The 17,094-nt window shown below is 37.0% G+C and overlaps 1 protein-coding gene and 1 pseudogene across 3 annotated transcripts in view; both read left to right on the top strand.

Moving 5' to 3' along the window:
* Positions 1–865: 865 nt before the first annotated feature.
* On the top strand, positions 866–8,053 carry LOC113227135 (annotated as a pseudogene).
* Positions 8,054–9,263: 1,210 nt separating this feature from the next.
* Positions 9,264–17,094, top strand: part of LOC113227016 — a 14,944-nt gene continuing 7,113 nt past the window's right edge. For 2 of the 3 annotated variants that reach the window (XM_026459873.1, XM_026459872.1), the window contains exons 1-5: positions 9,678–9,731; positions 12,410–12,631; positions 12,818–12,949; positions 13,601–13,733; positions 15,993–16,186. In XM_026459873.1, the coding sequence (XP_026315658.1) occupies positions 9,692–9,731; positions 12,410–12,631; positions 12,818–12,949; positions 13,601–13,733; positions 15,993–16,186 (721 nt within the window). In that variant the 5' untranslated portion in view covers positions 9,678–9,691. Of the gene's footprint in view, positions 9,493–9,677; positions 9,732–12,409; positions 12,632–12,817; positions 12,950–13,600; positions 13,734–15,992; positions 16,187–17,094 lie in introns of those variants that run through there. The other variant, XM_026459874.1, reaches the window with a different exon arrangement.

Raw genomic sequence — 17,094 nt, 5'->3', positions numbered from 1 at the left:
TACAACAAAAACAATTTTTCCTTTTTCGTGAGTGATGATTTTTTAGGTCATCCATTTAAAATTAGTTAGTGAGGATCTGTTTTTATATATATTTACTTTCCATGTATTAAATACAATACAAAACCTAAATATATCTCCGTCAAGATTTTAAAAACGAATAAACCCAATCGTTTTAAAAAGCACCTTTTTTAATTATAATAATGTTGTAAAAGCATGACGGCCCGCAGGTTGAGTATGACAGTAAAAGATAGGTGACGTCGCAAATCGGAGCATTTCTCACTTTGATATTAGATTTGCCTGGCTATTAGCATAGTTCAGATGGTCCTATCTGTAACAGTTACTTAAACACTGATAGGGTTGGTGCTGTACGAAAGGTCACGGAGATCGGCCTTGCACCAATTTAACGAAGGACCTTTGATACCGCAGTTGTTTACAATTTCGTGCTTTTATTATAAAAACTACGAGTAGATATTTGCATAATACGTACTTCTACAGAGAAGGAGAAAGTCGTAAATAAAGTTTTTTTTGCCGGCGATTGTATGGAGGTCTTTAGGAGTCATTAATTATAATTTAGGGACAACATTTTTGCGACCTTATTCAACTTTTATTGGCTAATATAAAAGGCTAAACTCTGTGAGGCCGTAGGCCGAGGTTTATAATCGGACTATACGCCACAGGCCGAGTCCGCCCCCTGTAATCAATTTTATAAACCTTAACAATGAACCATAACAATGTACCATAACAATGTAGGGTAGTAAGATCTGCGTCTATATGATTCGCCTGTGTTAAAGGCCAATGCATGCGACGGACTTCTTTGTTCACTGAGGTGTCTAATCCAATACTATTTGCGTTGATTGTAACTAGTATGGCATTTGACAGCTCAGTGGCAGAAAATCCTTTATCTGCATTTCGTGTAGTGTTGTTTAAACAAATCTAAGTGACATTCGTTTCCCAGAACGCACACTTTGCGGACCGTTCCCGCGTGGCGTACTTCACGCACCACATGATAACTATTGTGAACAACAGCGAGCAAATGGTTCGGCTGGCTCAGCAGACTCAAGCCCGCCATTGGCCGCCCGGCCGACACGACCCTCCCGCTGAAGCCAAGTTTGTCAAGATGCTCAACACATTCCAGGTGACTATTCTGTTTCATATTCCATACAACAATCAGTTTTAGTGCACAATTGTAAGTTGAAGGTTGGCGCAGCAGACACGATTTTTCCAAAATGCTTAACAGATGTGAAAATAGTATTCTGTTTTATTTATTTTACAATAACAATACGTACTGATTACAGATCAATATTCAAACGCAATAATAATCGTAAGGCTAACTGGATACTAATAATATCATAATATCATATAAGCATAACATCACAATTACAGTGATAATAATAGTAGTAATATGTATAATATATACAATAATATGTAACTGCCTCCGTGGTCGAACGTCGTTACCATGCTGGACTGCCACGCAGAGGTCCCGGGTTTCCCGGGCTGGGAGAAATATTTGTATGGTTTACATTATTTATCTCGTGCGTTTGGGTGTAATTTGTGGTTGTCTATGTGTGTGTCCATGGCACCCGCGATACAGGGTTTCCCTAGAACGGGGCTTCATAGTGTGTTAAAAAAAAGAAAAAACAATTGATGCAAACAAATCGAACAAAATTGAACAATTATGTGGAATTAAATACATTGCAAGTACATTGTAGAGAATGGAATATATTTCGAGTCACGTAACGTGTCTCTGGTCAATGTTGTGGCGTTCCGCGGAAACTATGAATTTATGTTCCGAACATGTAAATATATCCAACGAGGAGTTAAAGAGAAGCATCTGGCAGAGGGGCCAACTTACTTACCTTTGATTGTGTAGCACGCATTGCAAACAACCTTTTCTGCGAGTTCGCACCAAATTGACCCTAGGCACTAGGCACCAATAATTTCAGTACAGACTACTAAAAAAAACTACCTCAAAAGTTCGTGGAATTACATCTATTTGCCAAGTTTTATTGAAATCGCTTACCGGAAAGTGCGTTCCTTTAGAGGTGGAATATTTTCTTCAATTTTTCTTCATCAATCTTCAAATTGAAATGGGACCAACACTCAGGTATCCTCTTTCCAACGAAAAAAGAATCATCAAAATCGGTTCACAAATTTTTAGAGTTATCGCGTTACATACATACAAAAAACACAGTGAAATTGAGAACCTCCTCCTTTTTTGAAGTCGGTTAAAAATGTTGTTTTTTTTCTAGTGACCGCTAGAGGCGCTGTATAATTTGCCGTACAAAATTGTGAAGTAATTTACACGGCCGCTAGCAACAACTGTCACTCATAGTTAACTCGTGGTAGAGGCAAAGAAAACTGACAGAGACTGACAGTTAGAGCGGTAGCCACGTTGAGGCAACAGACACTGGCTCGAATCTAGTCGAACCGAAGGAAGTTTTCTTTGTGTTTGGACAATAATAGAGAACATCCTCATTTTTTGAAGTCGGTTAATAAGCATTATCGATAACATTAATATCTCCGACTAATAAACGCTTTCTACATTCCTTGTTAATGATCTGCTTTATTCGACATAGATGTGATATGGTATACGTGATATATGATAAACGTAAAAATAAAATACGTTACGGTTTTTCCGAATTATTTTTGTTGTAATATAAATCTTTTCAATATATTTTAAGTACAGTTATATTAGCGAGAGCTCGAAATTCTATTCGTTGTGGTATCTGTTTACAGAAATTCTAAATATGATTTTTCATTTTCCTTGTATATACAAATGAATTGAGAGATTTATATACGAGGGGCAGTCAAAAAGTAATACCTCCATCGCTCTAACTTTTGTTTCTTTCAAAGCCACTAAACTACGTTTGTATGGAATATACCATGTAAATAATCATAAAAGTAACTTTATTTATATACTCTTGCATTTTCAGACTGACTGGTTAAATCAATGGATTTGAAGCTAAAACAAAAAGCTGTCATTGAGTTTCTGGCAAAATAAGGTTGTGGCCCTAAGGAAATCCATAATCGCTTGAAAAATGTTTATGGGAATGCTGTAATGATCATCAGGAATGTGCGGCGCTGGGTAAAGATTTTGGGAATGGAGAAACGAAAATTGCAGATTAGAGAACCGAGTCACGGCTCTTTGGTACGGCTTGAAATCCATTGATCTACCCAGTTTATACTCAAGGCAAAAACAAAAACTTTATACTAAAGGTTATTTATTAAACAGCTTCTGTATACTTGGATGATAAAAATCCGTGGTATTGATTCCTTCCGCATCCGCTTCCATTTACGTTAAAATTTGCTTTTGACATCTGTTTCCGTTTCGGTTACGATGCTTCCGTTGCATCACTAATAATGGTGAGGAGCACTGAGACTTCTTTATTTTTCAGAATCTACGCGACGAAGCAGCTAAATTCTTACTTGAAGAAGCATTCTTAGACTTAGAAGTTCACTTCGACGACTTATTCACATCAAAATGGCTGCCTTCCAGCATACCAGTGGACACCATATGCGTCACGTTAGAGGACTATTTCCAAGACTACAACCATCTGAGAGAGAAAAATTTCGATTACGTCATAAATGAAGGCCAGAATCTGGTTTATAAGAGATACATAACTGCAATGTTATCGAAGAAAATGACTTTTAAGACCGTGGATGAAGCACAACAAGCGGCAACTAAGATTATGAAGGAAGCGAATCAGATAAGATCGTTCTTCAGGCGCATAGCACCCGAAGGTGTCAATGTTGATTGGCCGTTTGAAGTTATTAGCATGTTGGCTGAGGTAAGTTTTTTGTACTTGTGTAATTTTAACATAAAGTATTTGCACCGTGGTAGCTTAATGGTTGGACCTACCACCTCTCAAGCAGAGGGTCGTGGATTCGAATCCGGGCTTGCACCTCTGAGTTTTTCGGAATTTATGTGCGAAATTTAATTTGAAATTTACCATGGGCTTTTCGGTGAAGAAAAACATAGTAAGGCAATCTGCATACATTTGTAAAGCAATTTAATGACGTCCGTGAAGTTCCTTGGTAGGCCCCGCGTGGGAACTACTACCCAAGCCCTTTGGGCATAGGCCTCCGCATTGTGAGAGGGAGGTCTATATATAGCAACGGGACTATATATAGGCTTAACTATTATTATTTATTTGCGCAAAGATAAAATAAGGCAACTAAACACTGGCTATATATTTTTACTACTACTATTATTGGTATAGTAAGACAGCATAATATGTTAGGTAAAATAAATATGTAAGTCTCTCTGTTACTTGTAACTCGTGATCAAGGAGCGGAATGATATATAAAGGGCGATAACATCTCACTAACTGCTCGAACATGCTCTTGTAATGTAACGTTCAAAAGCGAACATTACAGGCGGTGAGGGAGGTGAGCCGAGCATTCGCTGCGTAACATTCGGTAGCCTCGTTCACGTAATCTAACAATCTGTTCAAATTGTAAGGCTGCGACTCCACCAGATATGGTGGATATCTTTTCAAGTCTTTACTTAAGTTAGGTGCCTGCGAGTGGCCGCGAGTGCCTTTGAGTGCCGCGAGTGCCTTTAAGTGCCTTTGTGTACCTTTGTAAGGCGCGCGCTGGCACTCAAAGGCACTCAAGACACTCGCGGGCTCTAAAAAATATTTAAAGACACTCAAAGGCACTCAAAGACAGTCAAGGGCTCTCAAGACACTCAAACGCACTCAAAGACACTCAAAGGCACTTGCGGGCACTAAAAGGCACTCGCGGGCTCTCCTGGCTCTCGCGGGCTCTCAGAGGCAGTCGCGCGCACGCCTTGCTACCTCGCACATCTCTGGTGGAATCGCAGCCTAATCGAATCTTGAATGTTACATTACAGGCGAATGTTCTCGGTGAGGGAGCGCCCTTATTCTATATACGAAGCTGAACAAATGTACAAAAACGGACCAACTTAGTAACTTGAAAAAAAATCCATACAAAATTTTAGACAGCTGATTAATATTGTGTGGAGACAATTTTTTTTAATAAACTACGCATTTAAATAAGGTTCACACAAAAATACAAGGATTTACGGTACTTAAAAGGATTATTTTTGTCACTGCATGTAGAAAAAAGGTATAACAAGCAATATACCATACGTACATGCTACTAAATGGTACAATTAAGCTTAAAAATATATTTTGTTTTACTAAATATAGATAACGACGATTAAAAATATTTATCCACATTTTTGGATAAATATCAAGTAAAAATGGATATTTATTTTTCTACTGAGTATTTATCCCAATGATATTTATCCATAACCCATCTCTATTTGGGACTGAATCACTTCATATATTATGTACATTTTGATGTGCACGAGGCCTTAGAACGATAATGGTAAACTTAAAAATAAATAGTTGTAAAGGAGGGAGGTTCTCTCTTTACCGTGGGTTGAGGTTACCAATACAGCCAAGTGAAAACTCCAAATTGTTGTTCAGAAGATTTATTGTTCACCTTGTATGAAAGTGTATTACTTTCTCCTTATATGCGGAAAGTCCGGGCAGTTGTTCCCGAGAAGGGACTCACCCCTGGAAACCGTTCCGCGAGATGAGGTTTATTCACCCTATATGATGGGCAATAATATTTCACCCTATATGAGCGTACGTGGATTAAAAGTGAACAATCTGGCTTAAGGCCGTCTAATACATAAAGTAGGTTTGTTATATAGATTTTTTTAAATAAAACTGATTGAGAAAAGAACTGTCTAAGCAGTTTGCTGGTTTTTCACGATTCACCTGTTTGACATTTGTCCCTGGAGACATATACAATTTTTAATTAAATATTATTTCAGAACGTATTAAGCGATACACAAAATCATGGTTTTAATATGCTGAATAACGTTACCGGCCACGCAATTAAGTGTTTAAAAAGTATTTTACAATATACGTCACAAATATACACAGCAAAAGATAAATTAATGTATGTATACGTAGAATAGATAGAGCTTGTGATGCGTACTGCCGTGCTAACAATATTAACAGTAAGTATGTCTGAAATACATATCGCACCGCTGATGGAACAGTGACTTAATGAAAATGAATTAAAAGTTTTGTATTTAGGATTACAGCGCACATTTCAAGAGCTCTTAAATGTTATATACTATTTCAATACGCATTACACCCTCTATAGAAAAAATTAAGGAATGCATAATGCGTCTCTGCTTTTCCATGTAAATTGCATTTAAAAAGTGGTTAATATCACAATTTTTTGTAGTTACGTGGTGTGTTTTACCGGAGGTGCGATATACGAGTAAACTTGCTGTTCTTATCGTAAGCACGGTAGCATAGTGCAGATTCATTGTAATATAATGAGTTGTAGTTACTATATTACTCATCGAGCCTTAGAATAAGATGATCGCCTGTTTTCGGCTTTGTAGAGCGTCGTTTCTGTCACTCATACCTGTGACATTTAGTGGCTAGTTTGTCAGTGGTGTGACACAAAAAGCGCTTTATAAATTCAGTAGTATTTGATTATGGTCCATTGTTTTTTTCTGAGGCTCGATGTTAATATTTACATCCTGGTCGTTAGTTATAACGTCTAGCCCGGATTGAGATTACTTACTATATATACAGTTCACGTAGAGAATTTAACAGCCAGCATTCAAATAAGAAGGCTACGTACCACCTATATATAAATGTTCTCTGTGTTTACACTATACTAATATATTGCACTGCTATTACAATAGTGTTGTAACTCAAAATAAGTTAAATTGAAGATTATACTATTGCTGAACGTAAAATTTTAATCTCTACACTACAACTGTCGGTGTCGTTAGAATATTGTGAGAAACAATTAAAATATTCAGAATGATCTCAAAATGTCACAATTTTTTGTGAGCTTGTTTTGGACACAGTTCTTACTAAATAATATGAAATTATTTTTCGCCTTTTGTTTTAAATATATGTATATGTCCGTAATAACATTTAACCTATTGTTCATTTTAATTAATATTTTATATTAATATTTTAATAATCCTTCACGGGAAGTGAGTATTTCCTTTTTCATCGATTCTGAAAAAAATACACTTATTGAGTTTATGCACTATTGTATTAACAGTGCTATATATACATATACTGTGCATGTGTATGCGCTTATTTTTACTCATAAAACATATTCCAAGTATTTCTTATGTACACAGGTACTCAAATGCCAGGATATCGAAATGTTGTCCCTAGACCTGCACGGCGTACTAGAAAAATGCCCGGACATAACAGAGGAACAACTTATAAGACTACTATCACTCCGTGGCGATGTGCCACGAGCGCATGTTAGAGAAACAGTTGCTCATGTTTTCGCTACACGGCAGCCGAGTCGAACTCCTACACACCCGTCGCTTTTTAAGCATATTGTCTTTCAGGACCGTTTGTTGGGACATTTCGCGTTGTAAAATTCCTGAACATAATAATATGGCAACAGTGGTACACTTCAATCTGTTGACACATACAATAATAATGTGCCTAGTCTCGAACTAGAGTATTCCCTTCGTTATTAGTACCAGAGCAACAAAATTCACTCCGGGGCACCACTCAGGACCCTCAGACCAGAATTAATTTAGAAAAGTTACTTTCCCAATTTGGTACTACCGAGAAGACCCTCATCCAGCAACCACAGTGCAAAACGTTATGGCACGGAGGTCGTCAACATAATATTTATTTACGTGGTTTTTAAAGTTGACTACAATAACGGATAACTCACGTATTTCAGTTGAATTTTTGCTCTGTTTCGAATCAATTCATGGTCCCGAAGGAGATTCGACTGCCGCTAACTCACGTATTTAAGTTGAATTTTTGCTCTGTTTCGAATCAATTCATGGTCCCAACGGTGATTCGACTGCCGCGGAACCGAAAAAAAAATCGACTTAAATACGTGAGTTATGGGTTATTTTAGTTAATATGTCAGAGTCTCACGGTGGTTTTCTGTTTTTAAAGTTACACGGATTAGTTTGATATAATATCGAGTGTGAACTGGTGACCGGTACTATCTCAATTTTCTAAAGATTTCACTTTTTAATACCATTTTGTACTATTTCATACGCGTAGCAAGAAATTCAATTGTTTTTAATAACATGTGTAATAAAAATGTTTCAACACTACGTATTTTTATTTAATAAACCAGATGCTATATAAATGACGCAAACAAGTTTTTTCTTCATACTGTAAAGTTGGCAAAATTGAGATAGTACCAGTTGCCAGTTCACAGTCGATATCTAAAAACAGATCAAAAATGTTGTTAAAAGGAGAGCAGCTGTACCCAGCAGTGGAATGTACATGTTAGGATTGCGTAGTAAAATCACGAGCGAAATCACGTGAATCATCATGGCTAATCGAGGGAAACCGAAAGGTTGCAGGCGCAAAAATATTAAGGGGCCTTAATACGTGCTAGAGTTTCACTTGGACGCAAAAAAAAACATTTTTGTTGAAATTAATCATTATACTATGATGTCATTCGTATAGCGTCGAGACATTTCTAGAAGTGATGGTACTTTTTTCCGTATGTTGAAGTTTTTAGGAGTCCGTGCCCAATGTATGTATTATTTGTGTATGACTTAAGCGATCATAAAATATTTTAGATTTATTTAAAGCACTGAATTCCGCATATGCTCTTGCGTCACGGTTATGTTTATTTATAAAAGCAAGTAACGCGAAGACGAAAGGTGTGATGCTCGATTTCACTGGGCAATAGAGTTATTTTTGTATTCGTCTAAATTAGCATTAATATTGTTGGAGGAAGGTCTTTGATAAGATTATAATATGTATTGATTGTATCTTTTTTAATTAAGCGGTTTTTTAACAATGTTTATGGAATCCATATTTGTATTATTATTTAAACGATTTAATAAGGTAAACATGGTCTCGCTATTGTCATATTGCAAAATATCATAATATATAATATTTATTATAAATGTTATTAATAACTTTGTTATTAAGTTTAACGAAAAATAAATGCAATTTTATAACTGCGCTAAAATTACTCACGTTTCTATTATTTTATATGATATATATTATATGATGTAGAAAAAAACGTATACTATTCTCCTACCTTCAGTACAATGCGATTTTTAATTCAATGGACTAAAGTAGGATTATATTTTTCCGATTCCCAAAATTATTACATATTTTTACTCTTAGCTATCAGCAAGTCGAATTTATAAATAAGGGTTTAAAGTTTAGGAGCTTCTAGTTTTTTTTTATATTTTATGTAATTAATATTTTATTTAGCGACCGGCCGGGGCCTAGTGAGCTTAGTGGTAAATCCAGCATTGCCCGTGTTAATTACGAGTATTTTAAAAGTGTATAAATGTATTTAGGGCTATGAATAAATTAGAATTGAATACTGTCATCAAATTGCACAGTCGTAGGGGACGAGCTGGATAGACACAAATGGAGGCAGTTCACCCGCTTCAGAAGTAGGCACGAAGCTGACACCTCAGACATGAGGGACGACTAGAGAGACCGTTATCAAGATAAATTTTCGGTGAGTACTGAAAATGAGAGTATTTATTCCTATGAGATCAAGGTTAACGTGTGTTCACTGCGACTAATAATAAATGTCAGGGATGATGTGCTAGTTGTAGTGCGAAAGTAAGAGATTTTCGGCTCTCGCGGTCAGTAGCACGCAATCGCGGACTCGCAGTATACAGAATCGCGGTTCGCGGTGCCACTGTGTAACCACGATGTTTCGTGTGTGTTTTCTTCTGCTTTCTCTTATTGCAGGTGTGTGAATAACCTTGGATGAAGTGCCTCTTAATGGTTCTGTACGTGATTTTAGTTCGAGAAATTGAGCCTATGTAAAACAATATTTTGTTATAATTTTAAAACAGAGGGGTATTTTGAAACCACGTCACTTTATGAGTTTATAGTGTAATTTTGAGCATATTATTTGTTCTGTATCAACCCATTCGCGTTGTACTGTTTGACACGGGTCTTTTACTATTTAGCAACTAATCCATACATCGCTCATTCCCCGTCGAAACGAACGTTTTTGAGTAAATAATTAATTATTCTGATTTAATTGATGATGACAAGTGCTAAGTAAATTTCGAAAATTATAATAATTTATTAATATCCAACGCTAATTTTAAATAACCACAAAATAGTATGACTTAACATTTCAAAAACTTTCGCTGTTGCAAAAAGACAGTTGTTGGAATATTCGACAGAGCAATGTTTTCTGATTCCTTTTTTTTTAAGTAACATCACTTTCATTGCTTTATGTATGTGTACACGTGAATTTAAAGATCAGCGGTATACGAGTAGGTACGCAATGAGCCCTTAAATAGTATGTTGGTTTTTTATATTGGACTCAAGTGTTGTTGTTAAAGAAATATAACATAGTTAAATTGGTCACGATAACGTACGTAAACATTACAAGACACGTCTATATATTTGTCTCTATATCAATTACTTAAATTCTCAGTGTTATTGTGAATTTAGTAATGTACCACTACAGTACAGATTAGGTCTTTCTCTGTTCAACTAGAAAGTATTTTCGAGTATGCAAGTAATTTCAGCATGTTAAAAAATTAAACAAAACAGTTATCTATAGTATTTAACGAAAATACCAATTGTCTTCGGGACCGACCAACGTGAACCGCGCGTGTGGTATTTATAACATTCTCGCTCCAAGGTTGGCTAAGATAGCCGCTTATTCATCGGGATATGACCTAATTTTCTGTAACGTCTCATGAATAGAATATCTCTGATTTAATTTTATTATTATAACACCAAACTTTCAATCCTGATGTTAGTAAACGTGATCATAAAAACTCGTGTTTCCCATGATCAATGCCGTTGAAAATTGTTTTTCACTGTCACGTAGGTACTTCAAGAGGACCCATGTCCAAAAGTATGAGGTATTGTGCTTCTCACTAACTGCTGTATTTGACATTTTTGCCGAAGTTGAGTAAGTTAAACAAAGTTACTCAGTTTCAAAAGCAAACATTCCCCACTAATAGTCGTAGGTCTTATATTTTTTAAAACGACACTTTCGAGGCTGTTTCAAAAGTAGGTTTCCATATTTATAGGCTAGGCATTTAAACAGTTGAAACAAGTTCTTTATTAACTCAAATCATAAAAAATGAAAATTATTTATTAAAGTTATTTCTTTTATGTTTATGGTGGATACGTAAGAAACAAAGGGCGTTTAATACAGTTTCAGATAGAGAGAACCTGATTTTGTTATTACCGTCCTTCAATCTCCACAGGCTATAATAAGTTTCACTCTATAGCTTTGCCATGCCCATGTAACAATTTACGAAAATAAAAAAATGTTGTTGGTTTAGTAAATTTTTTATACTTTTTAACTAAGTGATTTAATTTGAAAAGTCTCAATAGTGAAAACATCAGCCTCGAATCTCGGAAATGCCAAAAAATTGTCGAGACTCTCGAACGAAATTTTCGAGATCGAGATTCCCGTGATGAAAGCCCTAGTGCCCACCTGGGTGCCCTCAGGCCTGCAACTTTTTAGTAGCAGTAGTGCTTCTTGTGAAAAAGTTCGTCCGGGGAAGTACTGCGCCCTTACCTATTTCTGCCGCCAAGCAGTAATGTCAGCATTACTGTGTTTCGGTTTTGAAGGTAAGGGTGCTGGTGTAATTAAAGGCACATTGGACTTGTCAACTTATGTCTCAGGTTGACGGGCGCAGTGACAGCGCCCCTCAGATCTATGCGATTTAAAGCTCTGAGTGGCACTGCAATTGTTGTTGTCAGGCGTGTAGCTTACCATCAGGCGCACGACTTGTTCGTCCCGTCCCTGGATATTGTAAAAAAAAATTATACGTGTTAAGAGCCTTCAGCTCTCAGGCCATCGGCGGCCGACTGCAAAATGTTATTCATAAAAAAAATGTTTGGTAAGAAGTAGTTCTTACTACAGACCTGATGTGGAAAACCAAAAATACTGTGCCATAAAAATCGTTTATCCTCCCACTTATGACAGAGAAGGGGCGACATGTATGTGACCTTGAATAGTAACAAGGTTTCATACATTTTACGGGTTCCATAATGTACCGCTTCGGTTCCAAATCGCTCGACACTGACTTGATTTAAAAAAATAACCCATCTATTTTAGTTTCCCATAACATCGGTTGTCCGGCTCTTGACCTAAAAATTAAATAACGAGAAACCAGGGATCCATATTGCTTCTGTGTTTATAAATGGACTACAATCTAATGGAAACCTTTCTTCACTTCTTTACTCGTTTTTTTCCAGCAGTTTGTGGTTAACTTGTAATTGAACCTGTTGAATCCGGTCTTTGATTGAGGAAAAGAGTATCTGTTCCACCTGTTTTCATACATATTAATTCGTAACATGCACATTTAAAATAGCGCTTACGCCGTATATTGCCTTTAGAAGACTTAGGTATACCTATATTCAGTATGTTGTTTTAATATTTCCAGTGTCCCAACAAATTAAAATAGCAGAGTTTGATGTACCGCATTCGGTGAAGGTAGGCGAAAATGTTAAACTGAAATGCAAGATTGAAGGCAAGGAGAACAGTGGTTTCGTAATGAAATGGTGGTTTATACCATTGTTTAAAACACAAAATGATAAAGTTCAAATATATCAGCGATTGACTGGCGAGCATGCAATGGTATTACCGAGGTTTAACCACAGTATAAGTGAGTTTACAATTTTAGTCGCTATTCTAAGGTTACTAAATCTCATTTCAATAAGTCCTTGTTGAAAATTCGAACATGTAAATCACAGGAAAACTTTTTCTTCGATGATAAGTTATTACAATAGTTTTGTATTCCAGCCCTTTAAGGATAAGAAATGCTTTCTAAATGTGTTCATTTATTTTCTAGGTATTGTAGAAAATGACTTAGATACTCTAGAGCTGAAAAACGCCCAGCCGGAACATTCAGGTCGATACCAATGCCATCCATCCAGTTATTACGAAGATGATATACGGAAAACCAGTGAATTATTTGTTTACAGTAAGCATTGAATTCACTTTTGTTATCCTAAAACTCTGCATCGTGATGTTCGAGATATCTCTAATAATATCAACATGGGCCGACAGAGTTTTAACGAATAGAGCTTGCTTTTTTTATTGTGGGTGCATTACTATAGTATAATAAGACGAGAAGGGTTGTAACTCCATACAAAAATGTGTGCACGCCAGTTCCGCGCACACATTCGCATAATCTCTCGGTGCACTCGAGTTGCACAGCGTGTGTCACATATGACACATTAATTATAGATTTTTTTCATATACGCACACATACATAACCCCGCACTAGGGAGATCTGTGTCGCGGGTGCCATGGACACACATATAGACAACCACAAATTACACCTAAACTCACGAGAGAAATAAAATGTTACAAATATTTCTCCCGACTCGGGAATTGAACCCGGGACCTCTGCGTGGCAGACCAGTATGGTAACCGTTCGGTCAGAGATACAGTTAATTAAAGCGTTTGTTCGGTGTTTTAAAAAAAATACTTCAAATAGTAGACGTGTTGACAGCTGTTTGGACAAGAGTGCCATAAAGCCGTAAGACATAAATTTTGTCATACTATGGTATTACGTTCTCAGCTTTTATGTCACACCTTTCGAATAGACAAAAAATGTGTCTCATTTCAGCTCGCGGTAGTGGTCCTCTGTTGAATATCACAGTAATTGCCGATATGCCAGATGACAACGACACTGATGACGAAGTCCTCGCCAAGTGCGAAGCACTTAATGTCGCCCCTGAACCCATGCTAACAATATACGGGTTAGTAATGCTTTGCAGTAAAATGTTGAATAATTTTTTGTCAAATAATTTTATTTAGTTTTGTACGAACCAGGGGGTCTACTCTCGTTCTCAATCGGACGTCCGTCCGAAATAACTTTTTTAATACAGTTGCTCAAAACGTGGTGTTTTTCGTACTACAAATCGTGCCGAAAGTTGGATTTTTCGTACTAGTGCTTTTTACTTTTCCATTTTTTTAAAATTTACTGTTGTTTCAAGTCTTAAACATAGAACTAGAGGTTATATATTTATTTAATATTTGTGTACTTTGTGACGTAAGTCATTCATAATTTAAACTTATATTTACTTATAAACATCTTATTTGTTTAAATTGCATAGGTGTTTTATAAAACAACGGGTTACATTTAAAAATACCAAAATATTTTCCATAAAGATGTGAATGACCGGAGGTGAGCATTACGCGAGACTGCTGCGCGGCGCGCAACTAAAATATACTGTATTATTTTACTTTCAATCTTAGACTTTTCGCAAATGTATTAAAAAACGTCGGTTGATACACGTGCGGATTTGTCATTTTCACTTGTCTCGAGTCTTGACCATCGCCTCTGCCTCGGGCCAAGAAGCCACGAGACTCGCGAATAATGCCTAACTTTCCGCACTTGTATCAAAAATAACTATACTTAACGCATGATGCGAATGAAGCTTCATACTTGAAATAGTCTTAAATTGGCCGAGGAGGACTGGAGTAGACCCCCTGTACTGAACAACATTTATGTTTTAACACACGGCGAGTTTTATCAGCTACGCAAACGCGATGCAGTAGCGACGCAGTACCTTTACACACACGCGCGACTTTTGTATCGAGCGCGTTTGCATCGCTGCTAAAAGCCGCCATGTGTAACGACTGTTAAGGCTAGTAAATCCTTCACATGGTCCTGATTCGTCTCTTTCACGAGCAGTACAGACCTTACCACAGGATGACCAAAGCAGCCGCGCCAAGCGCTAAACCACAGGTGTGTTTCGGTGGTAAAGAAAAATAAAGGGAAAATCTAGTTTTCTTTATCATTTCGATATTTTGGTGGCGAACGCCTATCGAGTATAATAATAATAATATTTATACTCGGAGGCCACGTTCTAGGCACGCGGCGATAACTGCTTGCAATCAGCGTCGGCTGTGTGCAGTTGGTTTATATATGTATATATCGACTACGCGCATGCGGTGCATCGGGTAGCAGCCTTATACCTAAATAAATAAAAGCCGTTAAAACCAAAAACAAAGGTCTGTAACGATGACGTATAGAGAAATTCGTAAGGTCTGCCGACTCGATCTGAAGCAAAGCGGCTGCCCTATTTTGGCATAATGACACGGGTTCCAGTCCAACCAGATCGAAGGAATTTTTATTTGTTTTCGATCTTTGTCTTAATACGAGTTATTATAACAACTAGTGAAATAATTTCAAAAAAATAAAATTAATATCATGGTTAGTAGAACATCATAATATTCAATATGATATAAAAATAAATATAAATGTTAGAGAACTTCACATACGATGCTCCAATCCCAAAGTAAGTAGGTAACTAAAGCACCCGGGTTATGGAAATTGGAAACAACGACGATAGATACCACAAACAGATCCGAGCCAATCTAGAAAGTTAATTGGACCACGGAGGTCGTATATTCTCGTCACGACCTCCGTGATCAAGTGGCTTGAATACCGATTTTCATGATGTCGCCTTCTCTGAGGTCCCGGGTTCTATCCCCGGCCGGGTCAGTATAGAAACTAACTTTTCTATATTGCCTGGGGTCTGGGTGTTTTTGGTACCGTCGTTGATTCTGATTCCTACGACACAAGTGCTTTAGCTACTTACTTTGGGATTAGACCAACGCAACGTATGTGATGTTGCCTTTTTGTTTTTTCTTTTTTATATAATATCAAGTGACGGGACGAACACGTCGTACGCCTGATGGTAAGCTACACGCCTGTCTATAACAGTTGCAGTGCCACTCAAAGTTTTAAATCGCAAAGATCGAGGGGCACTGCCAATGCGCCCGTCACACTGAGACATAAGTGGACAAGTCCCTTGTGCCTGTAATTTCACCAGCACACTTCAAAATCGAAACGTAGTAATACTAACTTACTCTTTGGCTGCAGAAATAGGTAAGGTGGCAACACTTCTCTGGACGAACTCTTCCACAAGGAGGTCTACTGCTAGTAAAAAAGCTAATATGTTAAAGTTGGCATAATACAAAAATTTGTATAATAGTGTTTGTTTTTGCAGTGAAAATGGCGAATATGACGAAACCTACGAAGACAGAACGTCGTCAGTAAACGGCCTCTACGACGTGTACAAAAGTGTGATTCTCAGCAATGTAACGTATGGCACTATTTACTGCAAGATGTCGTACGTGATCTTCAATGTGTCAGACGCTGAAAGCGCACTGTTCCTGGCCAACACGACTTACAACGCGCCAGGTGATATTTGAATACCTGCTTTAGAATTTTATAAACAAGTATTAGGACAGAATACCTATTGCTGGCCATAATCTATGATCGGAAAAAGGTGTTCCATATACATAGATACTTGTATAGATCCGGATGAAATAAACTCCTCTCTTTATTCTATTTATGAAGATATATAGCCGTACACGGGCGAGACCATCAAAAATGACACTTTTTCGTCTTGCTTGAGTGTCCAGCAGTTTTTTTTTTTTAATAAAATGTTTTAAAATATCTAGTGTCAACATTTTCCTTTTAACATACGACATTTCTATTAGTAGTTCGAATTTATGAACATCTGTTATACTGTGTTTTGGAATTTATCAGAATCGTTGTGATCGCGCTCTATAAATAATATTTATAGAGCGCGATCACAACGATTCTGATGCAAACTAAAATGTCATAAAATTCCCTCCGTAAATAGAATTTGAAATTTTTTTTTTCTTAAGTTCTACTAGCAAATGTTGCCGTTCCGTCAATGTGACCGTCAATATGCGGTATCTAAAGCTAGAGATGGGCGGAGAGTGACCATTCTCGTTACTTTATTATTCTCTGTTTTGTTAAAAGGTCAGTCATCTACTGTATTTTTCCATGGTACCATTACAATTACTTTAAAATTCAATTTCGACTTCCTAGGTCAGTAGCTCTACGATGCAGTAAAACCATTTCCGGAAATCCGGAATTCGAAACAATAATTAATTATTATTTGGTGGTTTTAACAACTCTTTGTCGCTCCTTGTAGCTATATCTATAAATGTATCTATATATGGGAACACTTTTTCCGACCATTCGCCATAATATAAATGTTAAGATTGGAACGCCACCGTGTGTTGAGGGTGTACAGTCAACTACCTAGCTGTAGCTAGCTGGCTATACATGAGTGG

Source organism: Hyposmocoma kahamanoa, unplaced genomic scaffold (genome assembly GCF_003589595.1).
Source record: "Hyposmocoma kahamanoa isolate Upper Pololo Valley unplaced genomic scaffold, ASM358959v1 202, whole genome shotgun sequence".
Taxonomy (NCBI): Eukaryota; Metazoa; Arthropoda; class Insecta; order Lepidoptera; family Cosmopterigidae; genus Hyposmocoma; species Hyposmocoma kahamanoa.
Note: the sequence above shows the minus strand (reverse complement) of the source record. Positions and strands in the feature narration are given on the sequence as shown.